The 15,354-nt window shown below is 39.9% G+C and overlaps 1 protein-coding gene across 1 annotated transcript in view; it reads right to left on the minus strand.

Annotated features, from left to right (window-relative positions):
• Positions 1-236: 236 nt before the first annotated feature.
• The window catches only part of PLA2G4A (phospholipase A2 group IVA), an 83,468-nt gene continuing 68,350 nt past the window's right edge, over positions 237-15,354 (minus strand). The window contains exons 13-18 of the mRNA XM_042785841.1: positions 13,530-13,601; positions 11,298-11,540; positions 5,969-6,153; positions 3,319-3,514; positions 2,955-3,112; positions 237-1,505 (exon numbers count right to left, since the gene is read on the minus strand). Coding sequence (XP_042641775.1) covers positions 1,374-1,505; positions 2,955-3,112; positions 3,319-3,514; positions 5,969-6,153; positions 11,298-11,540; positions 13,530-13,601 — 986 coding nt within the window. The 3' untranslated portion in view covers positions 237-1,373. The remainder of the gene's footprint in view (positions 1,506-2,954; positions 3,113-3,318; positions 3,515-5,968; positions 6,154-11,297; positions 11,541-13,529; positions 13,602-15,354) is intronic.

Raw genomic sequence — 15,354 nt, forward strand, 5'->3', positions numbered from 1 at the left:
GTCCTCTCAGGGGAGGCTGGAAGCTCTGGGAGGTGGCACTGCGCTTCTCTACGCACTTGCAGAGTCATCTCGACACTTGTTGAGATGGGACTAAAATAATCCGTGTCGACACAAGGTCTTTCATTATTCAATGTACTAAAACCAGACTTTTAAAAATAGCCCTTAACACAGTGAACGACTTCACATTCTTACCTAGGAACGTTTCCTCTATCCCCAAGAAACATTGCCACTGTCCCTTTACAGAAATGTGATGCTTTTAATCGTCATCAAATGCAAAATCACACTGAATTTATCTAGAAACATTTTGGTCAGCAATACGCGAACTAACAATAATTTAACCCACGGGTGCTACTAGCCCAAGAAGTCAAGTGGTGTAATTTTGTGGAACAAAAGAGAAAAAGAAAACATAAGAGGCTGGAGCTTTTGCTGAGTGGATACATACGTTGTTTAAACGGCAGTAAAGCGGACTTCAGTATTTTTGAAAATATTTGAGATTAAAGGATTCAAGAGCAGATCCTTCTTAGCATCAGTTACAAAAGCTCTACTGGCATTAATAACCAGCTGAGGATTCTACTTCTATTATCAAAGACATATAAACCCCATTTCTTTGATACTTGTTTGTTATCAAAAGTTTGTTGGTTTTTTTTGTTTGTTTGTTTGTTTGTTTTTGTTTTTTAAGAGCCAGAAAAGCGAAATGTGAAACGCAGCTTGATAGCGGGGTTTGGGTAAGGCCAATACAAAGCCTTTGGTTATGAGTGAACCAAACCCCTTTCAGGATGAGAAATCAACTTGAACAGAGCCAGTAAGCAGCCAAGCGACCGAATACACCGGGGGGCTGCTGCTGCCTGGCAGTAGTTAGCAATTATTGAGCTTTCAAACCAAAGTCAGAGGAGATCTTCTTATCGATACAAAGCAAAGGGGGGTCTGGGCCCAGGCCCAGCCATACATATTGTCTCTGTTACTAAAGTTTTATTCTGTTGTGTTTCTAATTCCATTGTGTGTTTCAAGATATGCCCGGTTTATATGAATTAAAATCAGACAACTGCCCCACTACGAGAAACCAGTGTTTACAATTTTGTAAGGAAAAAACAAAAGACACTGAACCCACTGATCATAGTCAAACTACTTCCGTACTCTTTAAGATAAGGCTATCAGCATACTGAAATGTTTTCAATGTGTTTAGTTGAAAAAAAAAAAAAAAAAAAGAAGTACAAAATTATATCGGAACTTGAAAATTCACAAGAAAATGTTTTCAGGAGTTTTGCACCGCCCTGTTGAGGAGCAGGGATGCTCTGATGATGTCTTTTTCTTTTTGACTCCAGTTATAAAGGCAGAACCAGTTTCTTGAAGGAGTGGGACCCACGAGGCATCCTCTACGTATGGTTGTTGTTAAGATTGCTCTTATTAAAGAACCTCCTTGCTTCAACACTGCTAAGAGACACGGAGCAGCGAGATGGATTCTCTTTCCTGTATTCAATGCTTTCCATCATAGCTTCCTTGATCACCTAGAAAACAGTGAACAAGGTGTCATTCAGGGAAAGAGCTCACATTTGAATGAGTTATTAACTGATAGAAAAGACCCCTTCTGATGTGAATGACTTTTGCTCCTACTTTTAACACTGCTCCATCACTGAACAAAGTGATTGCTGGGTGTTATTATGAATACAATTTCTTGGTGTAACTAACGTAGTTAATAAAGATATGACAGGATACCACCAACGTCAGAGACGTCCCACAATTTGCACCATTTAAACCGAGTCCCAATGAAATTCTGAAGGGTAAATCAAAACATCGAGAAAATACATACCTAAGGGACATAGAAAATAATTACTATCTTGAGAAAGACTAAACCTTCACTTTTGCTTCCTTTGTCCTGAAGTAACAAGATTTATTTACTATATTGAGAAAAAAAAAAAATTCTTTATCTGGGATGCTCATTTACAATTGTGAATATGGTAGGTCACTCTGTGGATGCTGGGACCGCGGTGCCGCATTACAGCTGGTATCGATTGCAAATAATTATTACTGAGTTAGTTGAGAAATAAATTTCCAAACATCTTTACAGAAATTTTCCAGTTTCTTTTTTTCTCAGCTAGAAAATCATCATATAGAAAGAACTGAGCATAAAACCCTGAACGTAATGTCTCCATCCTACACAGGCACCTTTGCTCAGTTACCCTGCAGGGCTTTTGATGGCAAAATGGCAAAAACGACACAGGAACCAAATTAGAGTATGAATTGGAATGGATCCTAACAAGTGCAGGCTCAAATGCTATGAAAGGCACACATCCTACACTCCAATAGTTCTTCCATTTGGAAGGTGGCCACAATATCACATCAATCTTCTTAGCCCCAGAAATACAGTTTAGATTTTTTTTTTTTTTTTTTTTTTTTTTCCACTGGAAAGCACCTCTGGCCTTTTCAGCAGCCTCTTTGTTTAGTGATTTATTATTGACAGAGGATCGTATATGGTAATACTTCCTACAGCAGTGGTATTTCAGAACTTCAGAAATAAGAGGTCAAGTGAAAAGACCAAATTCTCTTCACCTAATTCTGTGTATCTCATCCAATTCTCTTCAGGTAACTCCAGCCACTGTCTTACCTACAGTGACTGGGCTCTTCTTTCCTTCCCAGGCTGGAAGGATGCAAGTTAACCGTGACACTGTCTGTGCACCTTTCTACACAGGCTCATGAAGAGCTTACCTAGGGTATACTCCAGCCCTCATTAGAATAAAGCGGATATTTTCCACTGACTATAATGGGCTTTGATCCAGCCTCAACTTTGAGAACAGCAAGCAGCTCAGCTAAATGCAGGAAGCACTTTGTATGTCACAACAATCAGGCAAACGCCAAAGTAAACCCCCGTACCTTCTGTACAGCAGATTTAGGGTTTACTCACATCACCGACTCTACAATCTAGACCCTTTAAGCCCCTTCCACACTGGCATACATACGTCTATGTTGTTGAGGGTGTTGAACTCCATTAGATCATGAAGCCTCCTGAAAGCCTCGTTGGAATACTGGAAGTTGAATGTAGAGAATGGTGTATTCAGATCATCAAAAATGTCAAAGTCTGCAAAATCCTTCTCTTCCTGTGTTTCTCTTGGAACGCCTGCATACAGAACAAATACAAAAATACACTATAAAAGGTCTGAGGACCTACCGTCTTATTTTTTCATGGCTCTTTTGAAATCCCTAACTACTACAGACAGACTATAGAGTTATTTCGGAGACAAAACATTCCCATTACACGATCACCGTGCCATTATAAAGCTTCAAAGGAACAGCTAGATTTAGCATCAGAAACTGTGTGCTCACCTGGAGCTTTGTACTTCCGGAAGTTGATGTTGGCCAAAACAAAATGGATTATAGTTGGACAGTCTTTCTCTGAAGAGGTATCCTTTGGTTTGAAAACATAGCACTCTTTCATGCCCTCCCGATCAAATACGTTTGGGTCTATTTTGGGGAAAGGAAGCTTGTTCATTTTGGCCCATTTTTCAGCAAGCAAAATTTCCTGAAAAGACAACAAAGACTCGGGTGTGCATATGCATCCACTGCAAAGTGAGATTTTATGCAGAGAGACACAGGACAAATTGGTTACTAGAAGCAGTTTTATTAACTCGCGCTTCTCCACGGCAGATGGATTGATTAAGTCAGCCTTTGCATAGACCACCCAGCGTGGCAAACTGAGCACCTGATTCAGCCTGCCCAGTCTTCACCTGCGATGATTCACAGGAAGGAAAGAGCTGGTCTGTCACATAGATCTTTGGGTGAATTTACAGAGCTGACAGCTAGAAAAAACCATCCACAATTTTACTTGCAAACTGAGTATCAGTGCTATGGAAACCAATGAGAGTTAACAAACACCAATCCACGCGTTGTTGTGTTCGGAGTCACGTCACAGCACCCAACAGCATTTGAAAGCATGCTCGGTGAAGAATTAAGTCTGGAAAACAGGCTTTTTTTGCCTCGTGGCAACTCAGTAAACAAAATAATTTGTAAATAATGACTCAAAAGCGTGTAATGAGGGTGTGTGAGAGGGAGGAGAGGGAAGGTCAACATCTTTAATCTTGGTTTTGAATGAAACAGGACCCTTCTTTCGGCAACTGTTTTGGATACGCAAGAGATGAAAAGATAGTGGGTGTAAAATGATAAAAGAAGAGTAGAGTCATTGACTGCAGCTGGCTAATTTCCCTATGTGTCGGAGTAATAAAAGGATATTAGAGCACTAGCATAGATACAGGCCAACTCTTGAACTGGCATTTACTCTTTGCAATGCAAGCAGAACCAATGGGATTGCACAGCCAGTAAACCAAACTGGTTTCTGTCCTTTAGGCCATTAACATACAGCCTTTGCTTGTGGACTGTACCTGTGTATTAGCTGGAGCTACGTCACTCTTTTTATTATACACATATTTGTGCTTCAGAAATAATGAACCATTCCCTTCAACAGTGGCTTCACGAAAACCTATGGCACCATTTAATTTTCCTACCATTTTTTCTTGCGTAAAAGGATTTTGCCTTTTTGAAATTAGAGTTTACAGAAAAACCTTCAGGGTAGCACTTGACTTCTAATCAATCTCTCCGTGTCATGGTATGTTCCCCCAAAATGACACAGAAAATTGCAGCTGGCAGAGACAAAAAGTTCAATGGATAGGCTAGGAGCAACAGAGAGGACTCCACACAGACTCCACGTGCACAACATTAACAAACGGAGGAAAAAGATGTTCCAGAGGAGATGGCAGTGCTGTGTCAGTAAACTTAGATGATGGGGAAAATACTTCATCATGAAATCTAATATGAAAGAACATTAAAAAAAGAAACAGACTGTGGGATTCAGTTAACTAAGGAAAAATGAAGGATCTCAGCACTAGTAAGAGTCTTCTCCTTGCTCTGTTCTTTCTAGCAGCTCCCAAGAGACCTAGAGATTACAGAAGTTGATCCTTTTTGTTCTCCTGAAGCTTGTCATTCTTTGCACTTAACAATACTGATCTAGAGTTCATTTTGCTACGGCCGTTATCTTCTAACATTGTTTGGGGGTTTCATCCCTCAATAGCAAGAGGAAGGAAAAAAATACTCTCTTCTAATTGAAATTTGTCTGTAAAGCAACAAAAAATGCCAGTTGTTTCCCAAACAGGCATGTTTTCTTGGTTTACTTAAAAATGATGTTTAAAATTCCACTTGGGTTTCAAATAAATATTGCCTCTTCCTTGAGAACCTCGCAACAGTCTCTTAAGTGCTGCTTTTTCCGTCAGCTACCAAAATGATCCAACATTAACCCTTTCTTTTCAGTGGGAGCTGTCTGGATGTGCAGGTGGCACAGGTCACACAGACGGACAGCTGTGCTTTCCACAACTGCTACAGAAAACGGCCACGTCATTTAACCCCTATTTTTCTGTTGTTGCTTTGCTCTGGCCTAAACGGATTTAGGAATCCTACTTAAACCAGTATTGGGATTATCCTAGTGAGATGTAAATGAACAGTTAGCTCCACTTCCAAAATGTTATATATTGAGCAATACCAGAGCGACTGAGACACATTTCTGCAAGATGGTGACAGAAAACCATTCATTCACATCACAGCATCACAGAGGAGGACAGCTGTACAGAGCTAGAGCACCAGCACAGTGGTAAATTACTGACTTAATTGTTTAATACTGACATAAAATAAAATTCTGCAATTCTGTGTGAAGGGAAGACTTCCAGAAAAACAACAGAGCTGCTCCTTCAAACGCATTATATTAGCCTTCTTTGTGTCAATTGTCTCATGTGAGTCATGTAAACAGGAACTGAGGCAGAGTGCAATATTCTGTCTTGACGCAGAAACAAATTGCTCTGATGCTGTCGATACAGTAGCTCAGAAGCTGTCTTCTGGAGACATGAAATGTGCAACCCAGCGGACTGGAAGAATACAACTCAGTCAATTTAAATTTATGAACACAAAGGAAGGAATGACCTATCTCACTTACTTTGAAAGGAGGACTGGAATCACTTGGCCTCGCTGAAAAATCAAAAGAGATGATGAGATCGACGCCTCTTTGGGGTCTTAAGATAAGTGGGTATGGCAGGTTAAATGTAAGTCCACTGTCCACTATATGAATCTTTTTGCTCTTCACATCTAGTGGCTCATATATCCTCTCAAACTCATCAGGATCTGCATAGAACAAATGAAAACAAAACAAAACGGGAACATACGAGTTAAGAACTGAAATTTTGATGGGCTTTCCAGTGTTTCCCCAAGTACTGAAGATTCCACAGAATTTAAAATGTACAATATCCCAGCTCAACATACCATGAATTGATGTGTAACCTTAACTCTCGTCTTAACAACTGGAGAGTGAGGTGAAAAAAACAGAGCAGGTAGGGACCTCAGTCAGGCAAGCACACAAACGCCCTGTCCCAAGGCAGAAGCAAAGGTGGCGGGAGGCAAAGGCCCGGGTTTGACCCTAGCCTTTCACTTTTACCCCGTCATCCCTAACAACCCCTACACAAAGTGTTTATGGGACATTAAGAGAGAGATTCCTACTGTACATCCCCCCAGTATCCTACAACCCCTGTCCAAACCTCGTCCCTTAGGTTCCCTCCCAATCCCCTGTCCTTCCCAGCTCCTCTTCCCCGAATAACCGAAATTTGCCTGAAAAGCCTTGATGTGGCTCTGCTCCTGTGTGACACTTGTCTGTGTCTGCTTCTGTCCACTGAAATTACGACCATCAAGCCTTGTTTTTCAGCCTACACCACATCTCATGAACACACACTCACTACTATACTAGGAACAAAAAGAAACGGTAACCCATATCCGAATCTGAAATTTAAGCATGGGGCAGAATTACACGTAAGCCACTTACTGCTATTACTGTCACAGTACAGTAGAAAATCGTCTCCAATCTCTAATGCCCAAACCAAAGGCTGAAGAAGATGATGTTTCCCCTTCAACCCCAATATTCTCTGGTTGCAGCTCAGGGAAAACCAAGCAATTTTTCATAAGTGTCTTTCCACTTACCCAAGTCTCTGGATACTATTAAATGATCCCTGCAATACTAAAACTTTTCTCCTGACAGTCTTTTCTTGCTCTAGATTCTAAAAATATTTTCAGTGCATGTTTTTGCCTTTGGCTAAAATTCTAATGCTGTTATCTGTAGAGGGCAGTGTAATCTAAGGAATGCTGAATAGAATAATATAATTACTTCTTGTATAATTAAATTTCCTCACACATACTTGCTGGCAATGGAAGCAATCTGAAAAAAAGGTATTTTAATGTGAAGAAAATCCATCAAAAATAATTCAAATTGTAGTTCCCGTCATTTCAAGATCCACGAGAAAAATTTATTCTCATGAGCAGCACAAATAATCTTAGAACAGATATTTTGACTTTTTATTTCTGTTATTATTTATGCACTTTACTAAGAAAGGAGGCACTGGTTTCCTAGTATTTGCCTTGATTTCTAATGGAGAAAACACTTTCAAATCATTGCCTATTGCTAAAGGGCTAACTGTGTTTATAGGCCTATTTTAGAACCAGGTATATTTCATAACCATGAATTAGCATAAATCAGTGAAAATATATTTGTATTTATCAAGTTGATCAGAATTGAAAAAAACACTGGTAAAAAAATATACTTCCTACAGATTCTTTTAGCACAAGTAGACAAGTTTTGTTTCCATCCACCTTTTTTAAAGATAACATTTCAAACATAATTTAAACCTTGTTTGCAATGGAAATTCTAAAAATTGCAGAAACACTTTTGTTCAGGTTTTGCGTACTTATTTTACAAACTTTAAATTTGAAAGTCAACAGTGGTCCTTTAAACAAGAACAGTATCACCTGGAATAACGTTTGTGCTAGGAGTGTTACTGCACACACAAACTTCGTACCAAAAAGGCACTGAAGAACAAGACAATTCCTATTGCTTACAGTCTTCATGACTCTACAGTCGAATTTATTGTAGTAATTTTATGATATTTTAAATGATAAAACATTATCATGCCATCAATAAATTTATAATGACCACGTGGATTGTTTTTATTAGTTGTGGTCTTCTGTGATCACAATTAATTCTAGAAGTACATTTCTCATTTTTGAACTGAGAAGAAAAGTTTCAAAGCGCAACTTGCGTCCATGTTACAGGGTCAAAATTCAAAAAGGTATGAAGATAGTCCCGTGCTATTGTAACAACACGACTTGAAAGGCAGACTCAGCATGAGATTTGATCTGATTTACAGAGGGTGTGGAGGCAGAGGCCAGAAGCAGCACGCAGTGCCCCGGCAAGGCAGGGCGAGCGGGCAGCCTGAGCCGCGGGTCAGGGCACTGCCGGCGAGCCCGCAATTGCTCCCGGGAGAGCTGTAACGTGCGAGGCGCATCCCGGATGCTAAAAGAAGTGTCACCTACTCTGTAACCTGGGCTGTAGATATTCTGAAGGGCTGGATAAGAAAGCTTTATTCTTTTTATACTTTCCAACGCAGGAATCCAGGACAATCGTTCTATATACTCTAGCAGCCCTGGCAAGTCAACCTATCACTATTCATCAAGCAGAACGAAGACTGAGTGGACTATTTATACTCTGAGAGCCCAGGACATTAACTTTCAGTCCATGCAGATTGCTTTTATGAAAGATGCCTCCATGTTACAAGGAGCTTTCAGTCCATCAAACAGCAAACCGGGAGAAGCACAAGGTGTTTATGAGTACAGCTCTGTGTGAAACCAGCACGGCGTGCCTATCTGATCTGCAGTGATCAGATACACAAATGGATATTAAGAATTGTTTGGAAATAAACAAGAGAGCATGTTCTAGAGACCAAACTTTGCCACAGATGGCAGCCTTCATGGAATTACGGGAGATGAAAAGGGCACTTGCTACTGACGTGCATCTACTACAACAGATTTCCCATAAATACTGAAATAAGGAAGCAGAGATTATGAGTTATTTTTTCCCTATTGTTATTCACTTGGCATTTTCTCAAGTGATTTTGGTGTGTTGTAACATCAAGACACAGAAACACAACAACTCTAAGTTCACAGTGAAATCATTCAAGGGATGTGAAGTTTTAAAGCATACTTGAAATCAATTAAGAAAATGCTCAGCATAAACAGAATCCACAGCAAAGTGAAGCCAAGCATTTCACTTTCAAATCAAGCAGGTAGGATCTCTGCTGTATGCACTGCAGACACTAAATACAATCCTCAGTAATGACTCTACCATCGGCTTAGGCGTGCCACAGTTCATCCTCTGCAGCACAACTCATGGGTCTACAGAAGGGTTGAGACAACTGGAGATGCAAAGTATTATTTATATCCTTTTTGATTCATTTATTTCTCCTCTGGAGCATCTGGTAATAAAGAGAAAGTAAGTCCTAAGGCAATTCAGACTTCTCTCTGTACTCAAGCTGATAGGTAAACTGCTAGTGATAGGAATAAATATGCAAAGCTTAAATGTATCCAGTGCCTTGGTAATATACAGCATTTTAAATTTACACCAAAGTTTCCTTTCTATCTATTCCTCTGGGCTCCTAGGCTCTCACATATATTAGCAAAATTCACAGCATTAAAATGAGGATATACCTATCACACTACTGAATGATTAAATTGTGTATTAACTACTGAAATTACAAGGGTTTTTTTAGCTATTCTTGACCATAATATTGCAACTACTCATGGCTGTTAGATTTGAGTTGTTAGTTCAGGTTTATAAGTGTGGCCTTCAGCTAACACTAAAAAAACTGCAGTTATGTCACACTTCTGCCAGACATGTCACCCAAAGAAATTTCAGGCACTCAAAAATAATTGTCTCAGGTACAGGCTCTTTCTGTCAAACAAGCATTTTATTTCAATTGAAGATAAAACCCAGGAAGCTGATAGTTGATTCTGAAGATTATCCATGTCTTAAATATGCAAAATTGTCATGAACTGTCATTTTTTCCAAGCACAGATTTACTACCCGCTTTCCTGCCTCTTTTACAACTACTATAAATATTAAGACTACCCAGTTGTAAACACCTCTGAGATGATAAAAATATTTAGAAAGTGGAGTACAGATGGAAATTACCACTCAAAGGGATTTGATACATTAACAAATACACATTAGCGCGCGTCTGCTCCTTCAGCTTTTAAATGACATCTGGTATTTACTATTGCGTAGTGGCCAGCAAGGACAATCTCTTTCCTCTGAATAGAAAATAAGGGCTGAAGAGACTACTATTATTACAAGGGATGGTTGGTAGTGCTGTGCCACGACACAAGAACATAGAAGGAACACCACTTTCAGAGCTTTGTAGTTCCTTGGCTTGATGGATGTCAGTAATCATCTGTAATAATCCAGAAGCATTAGAGTTTGTATCACAGAAACCATGTGTGGAGGCTCCACCAAGTATCCATCTTCACTGTGATGTAACTTTTCTATAGGTCTACTCACATACTTAGCACCAGTGCCAGAAGAACACTAAGAAATTATTCAGTTTTCATTTAGAAGGTTGTAATGAACACCACCTACAACAAATCTTTAAATACTAATAAAATGTGATTTCTAATTCTTTGCAGCTACTGTTCCAGACACCATATACTTCATGGATGGGGGGGAAGACATTGAGTTTCTTTTGCAAATTAACATTTTTCTGAAATTCTTGTTTTCCATCTGCATTCCTGCTTAAGACAACATGAAATGTGGATGCACCTGCGTATCAACCACACGTGAAATGTGAATGCACTTGACAGATCAGTCACGGTGGGAAGAACATGCAGCCAGCAAAGCAAGGACCTACAAATAAAAGAAGTGTGTTGCCTCCACAGGTTTGTCAGAGGAATACAAGACAGCAGAAGGGCTACAAAATTTTTGCAACGGGGAAGCCCTGTAGGAGAACAAGGAAAGGTTTTATTTCCACCAGAAGGCTTAGCATCAGTAAGAGAAAAGGAACAACACAGGATACCCTTTGGAGAAGTCCAAGAGAGTAAGAAGGTGGCCTTAGTGAAGGGCACCATGCACAAGAGCAGTTTGGTCACCTCTGCCAGCGATTCCTTCAAATTGAAAAGCCACTTTCCCTCCAAAAGGCACTGACTGCTCTGCACGCTCTGCCAGGGGGCAGAGGAGGTAGGCAGAAGACAGAAGTCACTGTGCGGTGCCCTTTGAGGCACCCAGTCCCCTCACAGCCTCCACTGCTGATCACTACTCACAACTGCTGCTATAGAAACATTCTCCTGCCTGCCGGTACGTGCTGTTGTAAGCCTCCTACTTCGATGTTACCACGCTGAACACTCGCTGTTTCTGGTTTTACCGAGCGTGCAGCAACCCAGGCTTTCTGTGAACTAACCTGCAACAGCTGCATCGAGTTCGTCTTCCTCCACGGACTCCTGAGTGAGAAGGTCTGCCAGAGGAGAGAGCGGGTAGCAGCTGTTGAGGTTCAACCCCAGCATGAAGTTGTGCACTTTCCCAGCGCGCCCTTCCCTGGTGTTGAAAAGGGCACTGTCACCCACTAAAGCCATCAGCATTCGCTGCACCCAGCTTTCTTGGCTGCTGTTCTGGTATTCTTGATTCCCCTCAGCATTTTCAGTGCCTATACAGGAAAAGAGAAATAACCAAGGGTGAGACAGTTAACATACAAAGTATAAAACCAAGATTTCTGGGTCTACTAACATAAAGGACCTATTCAAGTAAAAGGAACTGGGTCATAGGCTTCTTTCGAGACTGAATGAATTTCAGTCGAACGCAGAGAAACCATCCTCTTAACTTCACAGGCCAGTGAAAGTTTTCATCTGCAGTACAGTTGTGTGGATGTGTCCATCAGGCAAATAGATTGGTAAGTGTTAGATGACCTGAGCCAGACTTAGTTAGTCTGAATGAAAAGGGTAATGAGGATATGGCTTTATCCGTCCCAGCACTCAGAATGCAAACTCTCCTGGGCTCAGGGGACAGACCTGAGCTGCCAAGATTCATACTCTGTGCAGACCTATATTCATTTGGACGTGTATTGACACCCCTTTTCATCATTTGCTGATTGCTAGAAACTCAGCTTTCCTCAAGAAGGAAAAGTTAGTCTACATAAAAGAGAATGCTATAGTGTGGGAATTCTAAAATATCTGCAAATATCCTTACGGTAAACTATAAACTACAATCAATATCTGGTTTTATTTAACTAAAAAGTACAATGAAATGGCCAGACTTAAATGTCTATTCCTAGATGTCGCAGTAGGAATGAGTTGGCTTGGCAATACCTTGTATTTGTAAACTGTCAAAACATGACTTTTTGGGGTGTTTTGCATAAGAAGGTAATTCAAGCTCAGGCTTGATACTTTAAATCCAGCACTGAAATGTGTCTCTTTAATCCAGGCTTTAAAGGAGCTGATTTTCATGTCAGTAGGGAGAGAACAAGCATCAAACACCACAAAGTTGAGAGGTCTAACATCTGTACAGTAAGTGAGAGGGATTACCAAGTGTTTACAAATCACAGATTTGTAGGTTGTCCACTATGACTACAAACTATGAGAGAAATGTAGTGTTTCACGCTGGCTATAGTGCTTGAATAGGAAATCCACAAATAAATACAAAATGTAGTATCACCCTCCCCCTCGTATTTTACAGATAAGGGGAACTGAAGAAGTCATCATTTAACTGAGCTAATGATATAATTCACTGTCTCATCACATAAGATTTTCTTTTCTTCCTGTAAATCCTAAAATTACAAAGAGCTGCACTCCCATCTTTGCTTTAGTTGTTAGAAACATAATCAATTTCTTCAAGTGAAAATCACGGTTGTCCCCAAACGTATCATCAAATACAGAAAGCGTTACTAGGATGAGACAGAGACCCTGACTAAAACCACAGAAATCCCCAGGTGGTTTAGCTACCTAAAGATAATTTTCATTGGAATCTTCCTACTGCCCAAAGTTTCCCCCTTGTTGTGCCTCTTCTGGATTTGGTCATTGTTTAAAATATTGTGCCAACCACTAGGAATTTCCCGTATCAGATGTCATTTGTAAAGGTGCTAGAAGACATCTGTGAATGCTGGAAACCCAAATTAAACCATTCTCGGGTAAATATTTGATCAAGGAACCCTTGAAAACAATGGATAGCGTTAGTTCTGCTGGGCTGGTAACAATTCCAACACGTCTCTGAGCTCAGTAGCTTGCTGGCAGCAGACTTCTGGAGAGCACTGGCTCCACAAGCCTAATTTCTGGGTGTGTGCAAAATTGCTGACCTCTGTGAAGCCCTCTTGGGCTGATGCCAAGACTGAAGATGTGTGAGAGAATCATTTGATCACCCGCTTGAGCAGGAGGCGTGGAGTCAAGCCAAAGGCCCTCCTGAGGTCTCTTGTTCAACATTTCTCTATTTTGCCGAGCCACTGGCTTCTTTAAGACCCTTGGGCTAGGCAATTTAAGTTTTACCATTGGTATAAATGAGAGCAGAGCTCTCAGTTGTAAGAGACTATCAGTAAGGCTAAGGAAAACTGGCTATGGCTAATTACCAGCAGCCACAAGCTTGACCATGTTACACGAAAGCTGATGAAAAAAGTAAACTATGAAATAAAATGTGAGGATTTCCTTACCTTTTGGACGCTGTGATTCATCTTCGCTGTCTGAACTGTCATTGCTTACAAGGTGCTTCAGCCTAATGTTTTCTGTTGAAAGAAATCTAAAATTACTTTAAACTGCTGGGGTTTAATTGTCAGAACAACTAAGAATTTCAAAACAATCTGAGTCATAAAACTATCATAGCCTTCGTAATAGAAAATACAGCTGAAGAGATTCGATCTGCTGTGGCCATCTCTATGCTGAGAATCTGGTCAGAATATGTTGGCTTTAGCATGTAATTTTTGTAAAGCTCCTGAGCTAAGCAGATTAGTCAAAGGGCTGAGAAACTAAATACCAAGATGGTTATGAAAGTTCTGCTGAAGTATGTGTGAAAAATAAAGGCCCACGCAGTTACATGTGTAGAAAAGACAATGGTTTTCACCTCATAACATTAAGTGGGAGAAATAAAAACAGAAATGAGTGAACTTCTCTGGCAAAAACCTTAATTTTGTTAGAGTTAACAGCTTTGTATCCAAACCAACCACAAAGTCATTGTTAACTGTTCATTACCTTCTCAAGGCATTATTTCAAAGTCAAAATGAATACTAAAAAAGTAACACATTCCACCCCTCGGGTAAGGTTTGTAGTGGAGGTGAATTCATGTGAGAATGGATCACAAGCTGATAACGTTATTATTGCTAATTATGTAGGGAAGCCTTTCTTGAAATACAGTAGATTTGCAATGTTTTATAAGCAGCCTCATCTTGGAAGCTTGTATCCTACAGAGTGGAGACAGGGATTGAAGTGCAGTGATGCAAATGTATCCAAGAGAAGACTTTTGAAAACTAAACCCCTTTATTCTCTAGTATAATGTATGCTAGGAATTGTCTCTAACTGACATTTGAAGCCAGTTAAAATAAACTGAATGAGGGTTGTTTCCTAATGAACTTGAACATAATATCAACTGATTGTTTTTTTTCCATTAAAAAATGAAAATAAAGTAACATTTACTTTTTTTCTCACGGAAGGATAACATAGATGTTGGTCTCTGGTGGCGTACCCCTGCTTTGGGCTGTAATTTCCAACAAATGTTGTAATTTCTACCAAATGCAGTATCCAAACAATGTCAACTACATTTTGAACTTTTTGCTTAAGTCTAAATCTAATTCCTACAAGCATGACTGACTGAAAGAGAAGACTGAAGAGTCACTGTAATATCAAGTGGAAAAAACCACAGTTTTATTACCTTTAATAATGAATACTGGATACAGATGACCAGCACTGTTGCTTTTTTTCTAAAGAAGATTATGCCCTCTTAGACTTACATGCAACACTAAAAGTCCCCAGAAAACCAGAAGACTTTAGTCATCTCGTATTTTTCCTTAAATACTTTTTCTTTGTTATACTCAGTGGGTCCCCAATCACTACTCAAATACCACTAATGGACAAACACCCACCAAAGACAAACATGTACAAATTCTTGAGCAATGACACAGGAGACACATCAAAATTAAAATTAGTGACCAAAAGATGAAGCTAACAAAACCAGCAAATGCAAGTTTTGGACATGAAATCTTCTCTTTAAAGAAACCCCTATGCAAAATTTATTATTTACTGCTCTAGGTGTGATTTACACATGCTGTGTGCAACACCGGCTCTTCTGATGCTCACTGGCATTTTGCCATTCACTTTGGTGGCACCAAGGTTTCATTGGGACGTCTTCAGCTCTGGTAATAGATTGTGGTTCAAGTCACATCTAATCAATCCCACTTCAAGGCATATTTTTTAAGTTATATGTGAAATGAGGCACAGATAAGAAATAACATTCTGTCTCTCAACATCTTAAAAAGCAGTAAGAGA

This window comes from Tyto alba, unplaced genomic scaffold, assembly GCF_018691265.1.
Source record: "Tyto alba isolate M040663 unplaced genomic scaffold, T.alba_DEE_v4.0 Super-Scaffold_1000006, whole genome shotgun sequence".
Classification (NCBI taxonomy): Eukaryota; Metazoa; Chordata; class Aves; order Strigiformes; family Tytonidae; genus Tyto; species Tyto alba.